This window comes from Littorina saxatilis, linkage group LG13 (assembly GCF_037325665.1).
Source record: "Littorina saxatilis isolate snail1 linkage group LG13, US_GU_Lsax_2.0, whole genome shotgun sequence".
In the NCBI taxonomy this organism is placed as follows: domain Eukaryota; kingdom Metazoa; phylum Mollusca; class Gastropoda; order Littorinimorpha; family Littorinidae; genus Littorina; species Littorina saxatilis.
Window position 1 is genome coordinate 35006056 of NC_090257.1, and position 15455 is coordinate 35021510.

At 40.4% G+C, this 15455-nt stretch overlaps 1 protein-coding gene across 1 annotated transcript in view; it reads right to left on the reverse strand.

Annotated features, from left to right (window-relative positions):
• Positions 1-257: 257 nt before the first annotated feature.
• Positions 258-15455, reverse strand: part of LOC138945590 (Na(+)/H(+) exchanger beta-like) — a 49281-nt gene continuing 34083 nt past the window's right edge. The window contains exon 24 of the mRNA XM_070317040.1: positions 258-7611. Within this exon, the coding sequence (XP_070173141.1) occupies positions 7269-7611 (343 nt within the window). The 3' untranslated portion in view covers positions 258-7268. The remainder of the gene's footprint in view (positions 7612-15455) is intronic.

Sequence of the window (15455 nt, forward strand, 5' to 3'; positions counted from 1 at the left end):
ATTAGTTTTTATGAACATTTTTAATTTTTGTTTTTCTAACAGTTCAGTTGCTGTTTAAGTTTCTAATTAACAGGTTTTCATGTCCCACAGCGGAGTTCCAGTGTTGTAGGCTAGGTGTGCACATGTGAAAAGCACTCTAATTCCTAATGTATAAATGTTACACACATGACATCAAGACACAGATGCAATCAACCTTAGGCTCCAAATGCATGGATACAGTTCAAGAAATAAACATAAGTACACTAGTCATGATTAGCAACTGTTTGTTTGTTTATTTGTTGCTTAACGTCCAGCCGACTACGCAGAGCCATATCAGGACGAGGAAGGGGGGGATGAAGGGGGCCACTTGTCAAGCGATTCCTGTTTACAAATGCACTAACCCATTACTTGTGTCCCAGCAGGCTTTAGTAAAACTAAATTAATACCTACTGGAAGATTACCAGTTTCCAGTATGTTAAAATAGGCTTAACCTATCTACTGCTGGACTTACATCAGAACACTAACAGATTAAACTATACATGAATCGCGAGACAAGCGGCAAGAGAAGAGATTTTTGGAAAAAATACAGGTGAATGAGCAAGAAGGCAGAAAAAAGAAAAGAATTCATGAAGAAAAAGAGAGCATGACAGGAAAGAGGAACCAAAAATCTACCTAACAGCAAACTAGAAAGCTCCTGCGGTTCCAAAAACAGGAGGGGCTTTTAATTTCATAACCGCAGTGCCCCACTGCGGGAATTAGCAACTGTAAGAGTAAAATTGCGCAAGTACATGTCAAAATTACCAATCAAAATGGCATTAAAAAGCAGGTAAAGTATTGAGTTATTGTACGTATCAACACAAGTTCCATACACAGAAATCAAACGCACACCAATTTCTAGCAATTGTAAGAGTAAAATTGCGCAAGAACATGTAAAAATGTACAATCAAAACCGCATTAAAAAGCAGGTAGAGAATTCAGTTATTGCATAAACACATGCTTTAAACAAAAATTTAACACACCCTATACCAACACGCTGAATAAAATAAAACCAATAATACTCAAAACAAAGAAAAGAAGCAGCAAAAGAAAGCAGAAAAATGAGCTTCAAAATACTTCTGGTATTATATAAAATTCCAGCGAAGAAACCAATCAACCAGTGAATACTTTTCTTGGTCAAATTGAAATGGTAAGGCTCTAAAAATGGCAGGCCCTCTAGACCTAAAGTACAGTAAAACCTTTTGAGACCCCACCCCCCACCCCCTCCATTTACTGTGCAAGCTGACAAAACAAGTACAACATTCAATTTACATCAAGCCAATTTTCTGAGTTTTGTTGTTGTGGTTGTTGTAAGAATGGCTAGTATCAAAAGCGGCTTTTTGGTGACAATGCCCGGGAGATGACAAGGTAGATATTTACTAAAAACGACAAATTGCAACTTATTTGCTACAAAGAGCAAAGAATTTTACACATTTATGTAAAATGGCAAAATTCAGAGCAAAATACTATCATATTTAATCAAGATGCAAAGGTATTATACAATAATTAAGAATAATGTAAACAACAATCAAACAAACATTCAAACAAACAAAACATAACAGAACAAAACATTAAGCAAAAGGAAATAAACAGACGCTGCTAATCGGAATGGAAGAGAAACAACAAAGGAAAGCATCCTAACTGGAAAATAAATCATCAAATTGGCTGACAAGACCAAACTTTCACTCCGATTCATTCACGGCGGGGATGTAGCTCAGTCGGTAGCGCGCTGGATTCAAGTTGTATCCAGTTGGCCGCTGTCAGAGTGAGTTCATCCCCACGTTCGGCGAGAGATTTATTTCTCAGAGTCAACTTTGTGTGCAGACTCTCCTCGGTGTCCGAACACCCCCGTGTGTACACGCAAGCACAAGACCAAGTGCGCACGAAAAAGATCCTGTAATCCATGTCAGAGTTCGGTGGGTTATAGAAACACGAAAATACCCAGCATGCTTCCTCCGAAAGCGGCGTATGGCTGCCTAAATGGCGGGGTAAAAACGGTCATACACGTAAAATTCCACTCGTGCAAAAAAACAACAACACATGAGTGTACGTGGGAGTTTCAGCCCACGAACAAAGAAGAAGAAGAAGAAGAAATCAAATCCAAATCAAATCCAATCAATGATGATTAGTAAAACATACTGAAATCCATGCACAAAGGAGAAAAGTATCTTTAGTCTATCAGGTAGTTAATACATTGGGAAAAAAATATAATGTATAATAAATGAAGCCAAACTGATGTCAAAGTTCACTTCAAAAAGAAAAGAAAAGTGAAACCACTGTACTTCAGTGTAGCACACTATACAATTAAAGCCTTATTTTAATGGAGCAAGCTCACTATAAATTTGGTAATAAGCTGATATGAACTTTATCACGATCACAATTTTTCAATTGCCTGGACACCGGTTAGTGTTGGATATTCTTAGCATGGTGGGACGAGTAAGGATATTTTATTGTTGCAACTATGGCAACAATTTGGAAAGTTTTTTAAGGTGCAAACGTTCAAGTAAAACATGTGTGTAATAGTAAGTACACATTGGCCAGAATACTTTTTAATGCTTTATAAACAAATACACCCAATCTTCCCAATCCCTTTCACACACACACACACACACACACACACACACACACACACACACACACACACACACACACACACGCACTCACACACACACACACACACTCACACACACACACACACACACGCACTCCCACACACACACACTCAATCTCTTCAACCCACTGTCAACTTACAGTTGGCAGAGCTTATGACGGCTTACTTGTGCCAAAACCTAGGGTTATCGTTTTCACGTGAAAATTAGTAATTAACAGTGTTAATTACTAATTTTCATTTTTGCCTCGTTTTCGGTCACAGTAGTCGGATTTTAAGAGTCCGCACTGAGAGGCTTCAACGTCCGGCGAACATCACTCTCACACTATTTCTAAAATATCTTTTAACAGAAGGTTTTATCGAGCAAGTTATTCGACGGGAAGATGCATGTCACTGTTTTCTACAATAGCGCTATCCTAAACGTTGTTTTGGGTATCTTAGAAAAGAATAATCGACCCCGAAAACTTTCGAATCGAAGCTGTTCGTAGCAGACGGACTTTTGATCGGCTGTGGTCTCACACTTTCACAGATATCTTTCAATATAATTCCTTATTCGACAAGTTGTCAGGCAGACAGCTGTACTTCATATTTGTTTCCACTACCACACTCATACATTTGCTTAAAAGTGTATTAGGGAAGGACAATCGATCCGAAAATGTTCGAACCGAGAGAGGAAAAATGGCGGCCGGTCGGACATGTGCAAAAGGTCCGACGACTAGCAGACGGATCTCTTCATCGAGACTCACACACTTTCACAAATATCTTTCGATAGAATTCGTTATTCAACAAGTTTTCGGACAGACAGTTGTATGTCGCGGTTATCTACACATGCGCTCAGCTCTTAGTGTTAATTTACATCTAATTAAAGAACTATGGACCAGAAAAGTTTCGAATCGAAGGATGTTTTGCTCTGGCAGGTGAAACAGTCGCGCATGCGCATTGAGCCCCCACAGTCACGAGGTACAAGAAAATTAGTAATTAACGCGTGAAAATTACTAATTTTTAGTTTTGGCACTAGTAAGCCGTCAGGAAGCGAGCCAAAACTGAAAATTAGACATTAACACTTGAAAATTAGTTATTAACACTAGAAAATTAGTAATTAACACGTTTTCTCGTGAAAATTAGTAACTTTCACGGGTTAATTACTAATTTTTAGTTTTGGCGCTAGTAAGCCGTCATAAGAGCTCACCATCATTTTCTTTGAACTGTATGAATTTGTTGCTAGAAAATTGTGATTTGTTTGAGCAAATGAATTTAAAACTTCTGAGTATTATCACGGTTTGCATTGAAGCAATCATCTGACAAAACCTAATCCAAGATCTCATGAACAAAATTTCAATCACACAATATGATTTGCAAATTAAAAAAAAAAATAAAAATTTGGTGCATAATATTGCAAATATCCCAAAAATGTGATAACGACATGTGAAATAGATGATATCCCTGATGTTCAACAACGATTACTTGCCAACAAGATAAAAAATGCTACAGTAAGCAAGAAAACCACAACAAGTATAAGTGAGGATTACCTCAACATCAACACAACAAGCATCTCTCAGCCTTTAATTACATATGAACTTAATATTCATACCAAACCAGATGTCTCGATATGAAGCTATTCTTCATTATTATGATTAATCATGTTCAACAGTCATCTAGCCTAAAAAAAAACCCTGTACAGCCAAAAAGTCATGATGACCTTGACCTTTCAGGAATACTTTTTTTTCTTTCTTGACCTCAGTTGCATGCAGGCTGCTTCAATCCTTTCTTTAACTGTTTCCTTCTCTCTTTTTACATTTAGTCAAGTTTTGACTAAATGTTTTAACATAGAGGGGGAATCGAGACGAGGGTCGTGGTGTATGTGTGTGTGTGAGTCTGTCTGTCTGTGTGTGTGTGTAGAGCGATTCAGACTAAACTACTGGACCGATCTTTATGAAATTTGACATGAGAGTTCCTGGGAATGATATCCCCGGACGTTTTTTTCTTTTTTTCGATAAATGTCTTTGATGACGTCATATCCGGCTTTTTGTAAAAGTTGAGGCGGCACTGTCACACCCTCATTTTTCAATCAAATTGATTGAAATTTTGGCCAAGCAATCTTCGACAAAGGCCGGACTTCGGTATTGCATTTCAGCATGGTGGCTTAAAAATTAATTGATGACTTTGGTCATTAAAAATCTGAAAATTGTTAAAAAAATTAATTTTTTATAAAACGATCCAAAATTACTTTTATTTTATTCTTCATTATGTTCTGATTCCAAAAACATATAAATATGTTATATTCGGATTAAAAACAAGCTCTGAAAATTAAAAATATACAAATTATGATTAAAATTAAATTTCCGAAATCGTTTTAAAAACTATTTCATCTTATTCCTTGTCGGTTCCTGATTCCAAAAACAAAAGGGTCTTTCCTGGCAAAATTGTATAGGCATAGATAAAAATGTCCATCAAATACCCGTGTGACTTGGAATAAAGGCCGTGAAAGGTGAATTCTCGCCTAATAGGCTTGAGGTTTGCTGGTCGATGTGAATGCGTGATATATTGTGTAAAAAATTCCATCTCACACGGCATTAATAGGTAACAAGCGCCTTGAGTCGCCTTGTGTGGTGAGATATGTGCGCGATATAAATACTCGTAAATAAATAAATAAATAAAATAAATAAATAAATAGATATGATTTGTTTGGATTAAAAACACGCTCAGAAAGTTAAAACGAAGAGAGGTACAGTAAAGTGTGTTGTGAAGCACAGCGCAACCGCTACAGCGCCAAACTCCATATCTTAATCAACTTCTTAATTTTCTGAACTTTTAATACCCAATTCTGTTCAACATTTATTGCTCTATCATTATTTAAAAAACAAATACCTAAAATCTTAATGTTATCTGTGCACTCAAAGGACAACTTTTGCTGACCACAATGCTGTCCAATTTTCATTATTTTGGTTTTATTAACATTCAGGGTCAGTCCTGAAAACTGTGCAAACTGTATTATATCTTTAACTTTAAAAACATCACCACTCTTCTGTAAAAATAATGTTGTATCATCTGCTGATACTGTTTAATTTTCAAGGCACTCTCCTCTTCCACCTTTAAGGGTAATTCAACACCCGTTATATCACTTTTCCTAATTTTAATGGCAAGTATTTCCACAACAAATATAAAGGCCAGGGGTGAAAATGGACAACCTTGTCTTATACCACACTTCATAGGAAACGGTTCTGAAATCCACCCTCCGTGATTAATACTACTAAAAGTATCCGTCATTAAAAGCTTAACCCATTTTTGAAAATCTTCACCAAAACCATATGATCGAAATGCTTTTATCATAAATTCCTCATAAATAAATGGAATCAAACACTTTACGATAGTCAAGGGCCAATATAAAACCAGACTTATTCGTTTGATTTAAATACTCTATTATGTCATCTATTGTACGAATCACTGTTCCACTCTACCTGCAACACTGTGCAATGGTGTCTGAACAGTTCAGTAATATGCCCTTTAAGTTTGTGTCAATACTTTTGATTTTTGGTTTATAAGCAGTTCAGTAAAATGCCCCTTGATTATTAAAATGCCCTTATTGTTTTGATGAACACTTTTAATTTGTGGCTTATGAACTGTTCAGTAAAATGCCCTATTAGTTTTTATAAACACTTTTTATTTTTGTTTTTCTAACAGTTCAGTTGCCGTTTAAGTTTCTTATTAACACTTTTCATTTTTGGTTCCTGAACAGTTGACTAAAATGCCCTTCAACTTTCAAGTGTTTATTAACACTTTTAGGTTTTCATGTCCCACAGCGGAGTTCCAGTGTTGTAGGTGTGTTCATGTGAAAAGCACTCTAACTTCTTATGTATAAATGTTACACACATGACATCAAGATACACAGATGCAATTAACCTTATCCTCCAAATGCATGGATAATAATGATAATAATAATAATAATAATAATAATAATAACTGGACATTTTTAAGTGCCTAACCTATGGCTCTAGGCCCTTTACAAAAGAACATATACAAAATAGAACAATTAAATGTACAACCTACATAAAACAATTAATCATACAGACAAAAATCACCACATGTACTGTTCACACAATATTCATATATGCAATACACACTATATATACACGAATACCCAGCGGATGCAGTTCAAGAAATAAACATAAGTACACTAGTCATGATTAGCAGATGTAAGAGTAAAATTGCGCAAGTACATGTCAAAATTAAAATCAAAATGGCATTAAAAAGCAGGTAGAGTCTTCAGTTATTGTATCAACACAATTTCCATTCACAGAAAATCTCAACATGTCATGATGACCTTGACCATCCAGGAATACCTGTATTTATCGCTTTTACATTTCACATCAAATGTCAAATTCGGAGTGCAAACTTGACACCTATTCCAACAGAGAGATCATACAAACAAATCAACATGACCTTGACCTTCATGTACAAATTAGATGACATTGACTTTCATGTATAAATGTATCACTTATCTCAAATTTAGGATCCATCGCTTCAGAGTGCAAACTTAACACCTATTCCGACAGAGATCATACAAACAAGCCAACTTGACCTTGACCTTTATGTAAAATGACATGACCTAGACCTTCATGTATAAACCTATCACTTAGGCTTTAGTTTACACAACTTCATCCGGCCCAGAAGGTTTGATGTCATCCTGCCTCTGGAGACGGTGACGACTGGACTTTGACCCTTGCCCGCGGGCGATTCCGGATCCAGTCTCCGAGGGAACAGCTCCAGTAGGGGGCGGGTCCACGTCACTCATCAGCGGTCGACTTTCATCTGACCCAGTTTGACCTTCATCGTGACCTTCAACTTCCTCTTCTTTGCCTGGTGTAGCCTTCCCTTTTTTGGACTGCTCTGGTTTTTGGTTGGTGGTGGAAGCGTCTTCATTTTCTTCGAACACGGAGTCCAAGGGACTGCCGGGGCTGCCGGGAGAGGTCGGTTTGGGCATCAGAGGTCTGTGTGAACAGCAAGAAAGACTGATTGAGGCTCACACAATGAGTGAAGCTTAAATATCAATCACCCAAATGAACACATAAATGCACACACACACAATTTACAAAATAGGGAGGGGGGTGTGTGGGAACAGATGGATGGAGGGGGGGGGGGACAATATTTAAGCAATATCCTGTACGGATGCAGCTTATGTACATTTCTTTCTTTCTTTATTTGGTGTTTAACGTCGTATTCAACCACGAAGGTTATATCGCGACGGGGAAAGGGGGGAGATGGGATAGAGCCACTTGTCAATTGTTTCTTGTTCACAAAAGCACTAATCAAAAATGTGCTCCAGGGGCTTGCAACGTAGTAATGTATTACCTTACTGGGAATGTACATTTCTTTATTGCTGCACATCCACCTGATTCATACCAACGTACCCCACCCCCTTCCCCCCATACATACGAACCCTCATACTACCACTCACTTATACTGAAAATTAAAGCATTTCAATGAGAACTGGTGCTAAAGATTTCCACAATTCTTGCTACCATTACCATGCGAAAACGATAAATAACAAAGCATTGCATGGGTACTGAGGTACTTTCATAATTTTACAATTACCATGAAATGAAAGGGTACTCAAGGGTACCCAGTACCATTTGAATGCTGACATAATTTTTGCTTGATTGCAGCTATCGTTACCGATGAAAATTCTATTTTCATCTACCAACAAAAAAAAAATAATAATACATTTCAAGGATACTGAGGTTGAATGCTTCCATAATTATTGCTACCTTTACCACGAAGCGCAATGAAGAAAGAAGTTTCTCCCACAATAATATAATATATTAAATGGCTTTGCTACATTAGAAATTACCCAAAAGCATTAGTCTTTTCTGGATACATCAGGCTCCATGTTACAATCTTGATTACCACAGTTAAGAAAAATATGGCTGAAGACGCAAATGTCAAAAAGATACATCTGCGTGCAAACCACGGTCTCCAGCTGTTGGTATGGAAACCAATGTAGATAAAAAAAATAAAATTCTCTGTCCATCAATATAATATGTCCACTGCACTTTTCACCAGTACCAGGGAAACCACTGCAGACAGGCTGGGTGACATCATCCACTGTTACCAAGGAAACCACTGTAGACAGGCTTATTGTTTTCATGCACTCTTACTGGAAAAAAACACTGCAGAGAAACCAATGCACATAGGTTGGGTAACTATCATCATCCACTGTTACTAAGGAAAAGGTTACACACTAGCAGAATAGTATGATCCATTGTAACCAAGAATAACCATTGCAAAACAGGCAGGGAGTGACATCATCCACTGTTACCAAGAAAACCGTTGCAGACAGGCTGAGTGACATCATCCACTGTTACCAAGGAAACCGTTGCAGACAGGCTGAGTGACAACATCCACTGTTACCAAGGAAACCATCGCAGACAGGCTGGGTGACATCATCCACTGTTACCAAGAAACCATTGCAGACAGGCTGGGTGACATCATCCACTGTTACCAAGGAAACCGTTGCAGACAGGCTGAGTGACAACATCCACTGTTACCAAGGAAACCATTGCAGACAGGCTGGGTGACATCATCCACTGTTACCAAGGAAACCATTGCAGACAGGCTGGGTGACATCATCCACTGTTACCAAGGAAACCATAATGCCAGACATCATCCACTGTTACCAAGGAAACCACTGCAGACAGGCTGGGTGACATCATCCACTGTTACCAAGGAAACCACTGCAGACAGGCTGGGTGACATCATCCACTGTTACCAAGGAAACCACTGCAGACAGGCTGGGTGACATCATCCACTGTTACCAAGGAAACCATTGCAGACAGGCTGGGTGACATCATCCACTGTTACCAAGGAAACTAATGCAGTCAGGCTGGGTGACATCATCCACTGTTACCAAGGAAACCATCGCAGACAGGATGGGTGACATCATCCACTGTTACCAAGGAAACAAATGCAGGCAGGCTGGGTGACATCATCCACTGTTAAAAAGGAAATCGTTGCAGGCATGCTGGGTGACATCATCCACTGTTACAAAGGAAACCTTGCAGGCAGGCTGGGTGACATCATCCACTGTTACCAGGAGTAACTGTTGCAGAGAAGGAAGCCATTGTAGACAGACTTGGTGAAAACATCCACTGTTGCCATGGAAATGAATGCAGACAAGATGTGTGACACCATCCACTGTTACCATGGAAATAATTGCAGGCAGGTTGGGTCATCGTCCGTTGTTACCAATCAAAGTGCTGCATGAAGACTGATGGAAGTGTTTCACTGGTCATTTGGTGTGTGAATCATCACCTTTCTTAGTTGAAACCAAAAATCACCCAAATCAGGAGAACCTCCACGATCCCTTGGTGCATACATCATTCAATTTCCTCCCACCACAGCCATTTAGTTCTGGAAAAATGTGCCAGAGACAGAAAGATCTCCTTCATACATAGGTCTGTACAGCACCAACCTTCTATCATCCCTTGAAAAATTGTCACAGAACAATATCACGTCTATATATCATCTAATACACCCTTGGTTGAGCCTCAATGCAGGCGAGTTTTCACAAAATCGACGGAAAAAGTGGAACTGCTGAATCGAGATGCACCTCTGTTGGCGTGCAGTAGCACGTATGCTGCTAGGATTCATTTTCTTCTGCAAATTTGCCGAATTGGCCGTGAACATTTCAGAATGTTGTAAAAGTTTATAGCAGTCCTTTCGGTGTCATCTTTCCCCCAGCGTGTAAAATAAGTTAAGCAGATCTGCCAAAACCACAGCAAAGCGTTTGATGATTGGAAAGAAGTTGTGTGCCAATGAAAATCAAAATCCATGCAGTAGTCCATCCATTCTTCAGACTTCTTCAATAGCTCTACCTCTGACGAGCCTGAAAAGTAGAAGCATCTTCTTGCCAAATGGGGTTGTTCATCATTATCATTATTGTTCTGCCAGTACCAAATCAAATTGTTCATGTCAAAGAGGAGCAAATATCGAACAAGAGGCGAAGCCTTCAAGGCTCACGTAAGAAATAGACAAACAGTAACACAAACTCAATCACTCCGTCACACATACACACCCACACACACAGTAAGCTTAGGTGACACTGTGCAAGAAAGAGAGACACTAGATCTAGATCTGTCTGTCTGCATGTTAGTTATGTAGCCTACTTACAGGGACACGACTGCCAACTAGTCTCGGCCCGCTCAAAATAACAATGACCGAGACCACACACACCACGCGAGAGAGAAAGACTACAGGGAGGCATGCCGTCATGATGCATTAATTGACGTCAAACACTTTTGACCGTGACGTAATCTTATGCGAGCTTTATCCATAGTCTTGGATAACCACTCACACATAGACTCGGAAATGTTAAAGTTTCTACCACAGACATACACATGCACAAACACACACACGCACACACACACGCACAAACGCACAGACAGACAAAGTTACGATCGCATAGGCTACACTTCGTGAGCCAAAAACGAAGAGAACTTTCTTTCTTTATTTGGTGTTTAACGTCGTTTTCAACCACGAAGGTTATATCGCGACGGGGGAAGGGGGGGAGAACGAAGAGAACAAGAAGAAGATTGCTGGAACAGAAGTTAGAAGGAAGAGAAGAGGAAGATTGCTGGTACATGTAAGAGAGATCCTCACGCTCACTATAGAAGTCATTGAAAGCAGAGAATACACCATAGCTAGCGCAACACTGATCCTGACGCGGTAAAATGAAATGAGAGCGGGCACTTTGGCAATCAGATGCTTTGCACTGCATGTATTTTTTTGCCACAACATAATATTATGCCGATCTTTCTGAAAAAGTCACACATTTGACACGAGAGAAACGAAGGAAGAAAGATGAGTAAAGAAGACACAAGAAACAAGAGAAAAGGAAACAAAACACTGACAATGTTCTGAGAACAATACAATGTACAATGTTGACAAGAGAAATAGGAATAACGTGAGACAATAAGAGAAGAGAAAGAAAAGAACAAAAAAATACAGCAAAACAAGAAGATAACAAGTTGCGTAAGGCGAAATTACTACATTTAGTCAAGCTGTGGAACTCACAGAATGAAACTGAACGCACTGCATTTTTTCACAATGACCGTAGTCCGCCGCTAGTGCAAAAGGCAGTGAAAGTTACGAGCCTGTTTAGCGCGGTAGCGGTTGCGCTGGGCTGCATAGCACGCTTTACTGTACCTCTCTTCGTTTTAACTTTCTGAGCGTGTTTTTAATCCAAACATATCATATCTATATGTTTTTGGAATCAGGAACCGACAAGGAATAAGATGAAATTGTTTTTAAAACGATTTCGAAAATTTAATTTTAATCATAATTTTTATATTTTTAATTTTCAGAGCTTGTTTTTAATACGAATATAACATATTTATATGTTTTTGGAATCAGAACATGATGAAGAATGAAATAAAAGTAATTTTGGATCGTTTTATAAAAAATTAATTTTAATTACAATTTTCAGATTTTTAATGACCAAAGTCATTAATTAATTTCCTGGGACAGTAGGGGCGACCACCCCCAACCAGGCGCGTTCACAGGTGGCGGATAGTGTGATGGCCTTCAGATATGGAGGTTAGCTGCGAAATAAGCCAGGCTTGCCAGGACGAATAAGCAGTCGCGGACCAACTGGCGGTGCTTCCAACAGGATGGGGCGAGGTAACAGGTGGCACTGTTACACTCAAGAAACACCCCAGGTGTCCAATGACGGGAGCATCATGCGAACAAGAGCCGCATTTTAAGTTCTAGCCCTGGGGAAGGTCACCTCAGATAAACAAACCAGCCAGCTATGGCCAAATAGCCGGGTAGACTGGACTCGACAGCCCTGTAAAGCCACCAGTCTAGGAGAAGGATCACTCCGATATAAAAACACGCTGAAGCCGGATGAGCTGGGCCATGTATGGCGCATAACGACAGCTCAACGCGTCAACGCTCGCTCATTAATTAATTTTTAAGCCTCAATGTTGAAATGCAATACTGAAGTCCGGCCTTGGTCGAAGATTGCTTGGCCAAAATTTCAATCAATTTGATTGAAAAATGAAGGTGTGACAGTGCCGCCTCAACTTTTACAAAAAGCCGGATATGACGTCATCAAAGACATTTATCAAAAAATTGAAAAAAACGTCTGGGGATATCATACCCAGGAAATCTCATGTAAAATTTCATAAAGATCGGTCCAGTAGTTTACTCTGAATCGCTCTACACACGCACAGACACACACACATACACCACGACCCTCGTCTCGATTCCCCCTCTATGTTAAAACATTTAGTCAAAACTTGATTAAATGTAAAAAGAAAGCTTATAAGAAGAAAAAATTATTAAAAACATCAGAAAATGACGTTAACGGCATGACACCATGATTCACACACATCAGCATTACCATTCATACAGCAGAAGACATTGAAAAGGCCAGCAAACACAGATTCAAATACGCATGATTAGAAAATCTGAAGATTAAACATTGTTACAAACTGACGTCAGAGCACAACTGTATAATGCATACAGGTTGTGTACAAATGACCACAAACAGACACTCACAACAATCATCATTATATTGAAGCATATTCGACATTTTACACACATGTATTGATTATCTAAAAAACACTGGAAAAACTTTTTTTTTAAAAGGAAAATCCTACTAATATCACATATCATGATATGACACAAATGGAAAATGCAAACATTTAAAAATGGCAACAGTTAGTATCAGTATTCAAGCCTGAAGAAGATCACCTTAAGCTGTCGATGAAAGCACTGCAAAAAAATGAAGTGATTTGTATGTTTCAGAACCACAAACGTTTTTTCTCCAACGCACACTTTTTCTCATTTCCTTTCTTTCTTCGTTCATGGGCTTAGACTCCCACGTTCACTCATGTTTTTAGCACGAGTGGATTTTTACGTGTATGACCGTTTTTACCCCGCCATTTAGGCAGCATACGCCGATTTCGGGGGAACTTTTTCTCATCTTTCTTGCCATCTGCGAGGGATTGTGTACACAGTGGAACCCCCCTTTTCTTCTTCTTCTTCTGCGTTCGTGGGCTGAAACTCCCACGTACACTCGTGTTTTTTGCACGAGTGGAATTTTACGTGTATGACCGTTTTTTACCCCGCCATTTAGGCAGCCATACGCTGTTTTCGGAGGAAGCATGCTGGGTATTTTCGTGTTTCTATAACCCATCGAACTCTGACATGGATTACAGGATCTTTTTCGTGCGCACTTGGTCTTGTGCTTGCGTTTACACACGGGGGTGTTTGGACACCGAGGAGAGTCTGCACACAAAGTTGACTCTGAGAAATAAATCTCTCGCCGAACGTGGGGACGAACTCACGTTGACAGTGGCCAACTGGATACAAATCCAGTGCGCTACCGACTGAGCTACATCCCCGCCCATAACCCCCCTTTTAAGACTCATCAATTTAAGTCTCCCTCCCTTTTAACACCCTGTTTTTTTTCAGACTTTTTGTTCATGCTCTGTAAATTTACCACAATATTAAGACTCCATCCCTGTTAAGACCTTTGTTTGTTTGTTTGTTTGCTTAACGCCCAGCCGACCACGAAGGGCCATATCAGGGCGGTGCTGCTTCGACATATAACGTGCGCCACACACAAGACAGAAGTCGCAGCACAGGCTTCATGTCTCACCCAGTCACATTATTCTGACACCGGACCAACCAGTCCTAGCACTAACCCCATAATGCCAGACGCCAGGCGGAGCAGCCACTAGATTGCCAATTTTAAAGTCTTAGGTATGACCCGGCCGGGGTTCGAACCCACGACCTCCCGATCACGGGGCGGACGCCTTACCACTAGGCCAACCGTGCCGGTATTTTAAGACCTGATTTCCTCAGATGTTGGAGGTCTTAAAAAGAAGGTTCCACTGTACCACATGTTCAGGAGCATCTGTGCAACGGGCAATCAGCCTACCACCACATGTCAGGAGCATCCGTGCAACGGGCAATCAGCCTCCCACCACATGTCAGGAGCATCCGTGCAACGGGCAATCAGCCTACCACCACATGTCAGGAGCATCCGTGCAACGGGCAATCAGCCTCCCACCACATGTCAGGAGCATCCGTGCAACGGGCAATCAGCCTACCACCACATGTCAGGAGCATCCGTGCAACGGGCAATCAGCCTCCCACCACATGTCAGGAGCATCCGTGCAACGGGCAATCAGCCTCCCACCACATGTCAGGAGCATCCGTGCAACGGGCAATCAGCCTCCCACCACATGTCAGGAGCATCCGTGCAACGGGCAATCAGCCTCCCACCACATGTCAGGAGCATCCGTGCAACGGGCAATCAGCCTCCCACCACATGTCAGGAGCATCCGTGCAACGGGCAATCAGCCTCCCACCACATGTTCAGGAGCATCCGTGCAACGGGCAATCAGCCTCCCACCACATGTCAGGAGGAGAGTTTTTGACACGTGCAACCATCTTGGTGCAGTGGTACCCTTTGCACTGGAAGACTGAACAGGCAGTTATCTTCTTCTTGTCGTTCGCTGTTAGATCGTCAGGCCGGACTGCAGGGCGAAACGTGCTGTCCTCTCACAGGCAGTTATGAATCAGCAAATGTCAAATTGTTTTAGAGAATCTTTGTAGATTTGTCATGTGCCCTGCCAAGGGTCAAATCCAGGAGCGGAGACAGTTCAGAGCATTATGCTAACCACTGGGTTACTGTTAACCCCTGTCTCTTACTCTCAAAATCTGCTTTCCTTAACCACAATCCCACCTTCCAACATCCATCTTCCCCTTCCCTACCCTCCAGAAACCTTGCCATACTTTTTCCCTTGTCCTTCCTTCCCATCCC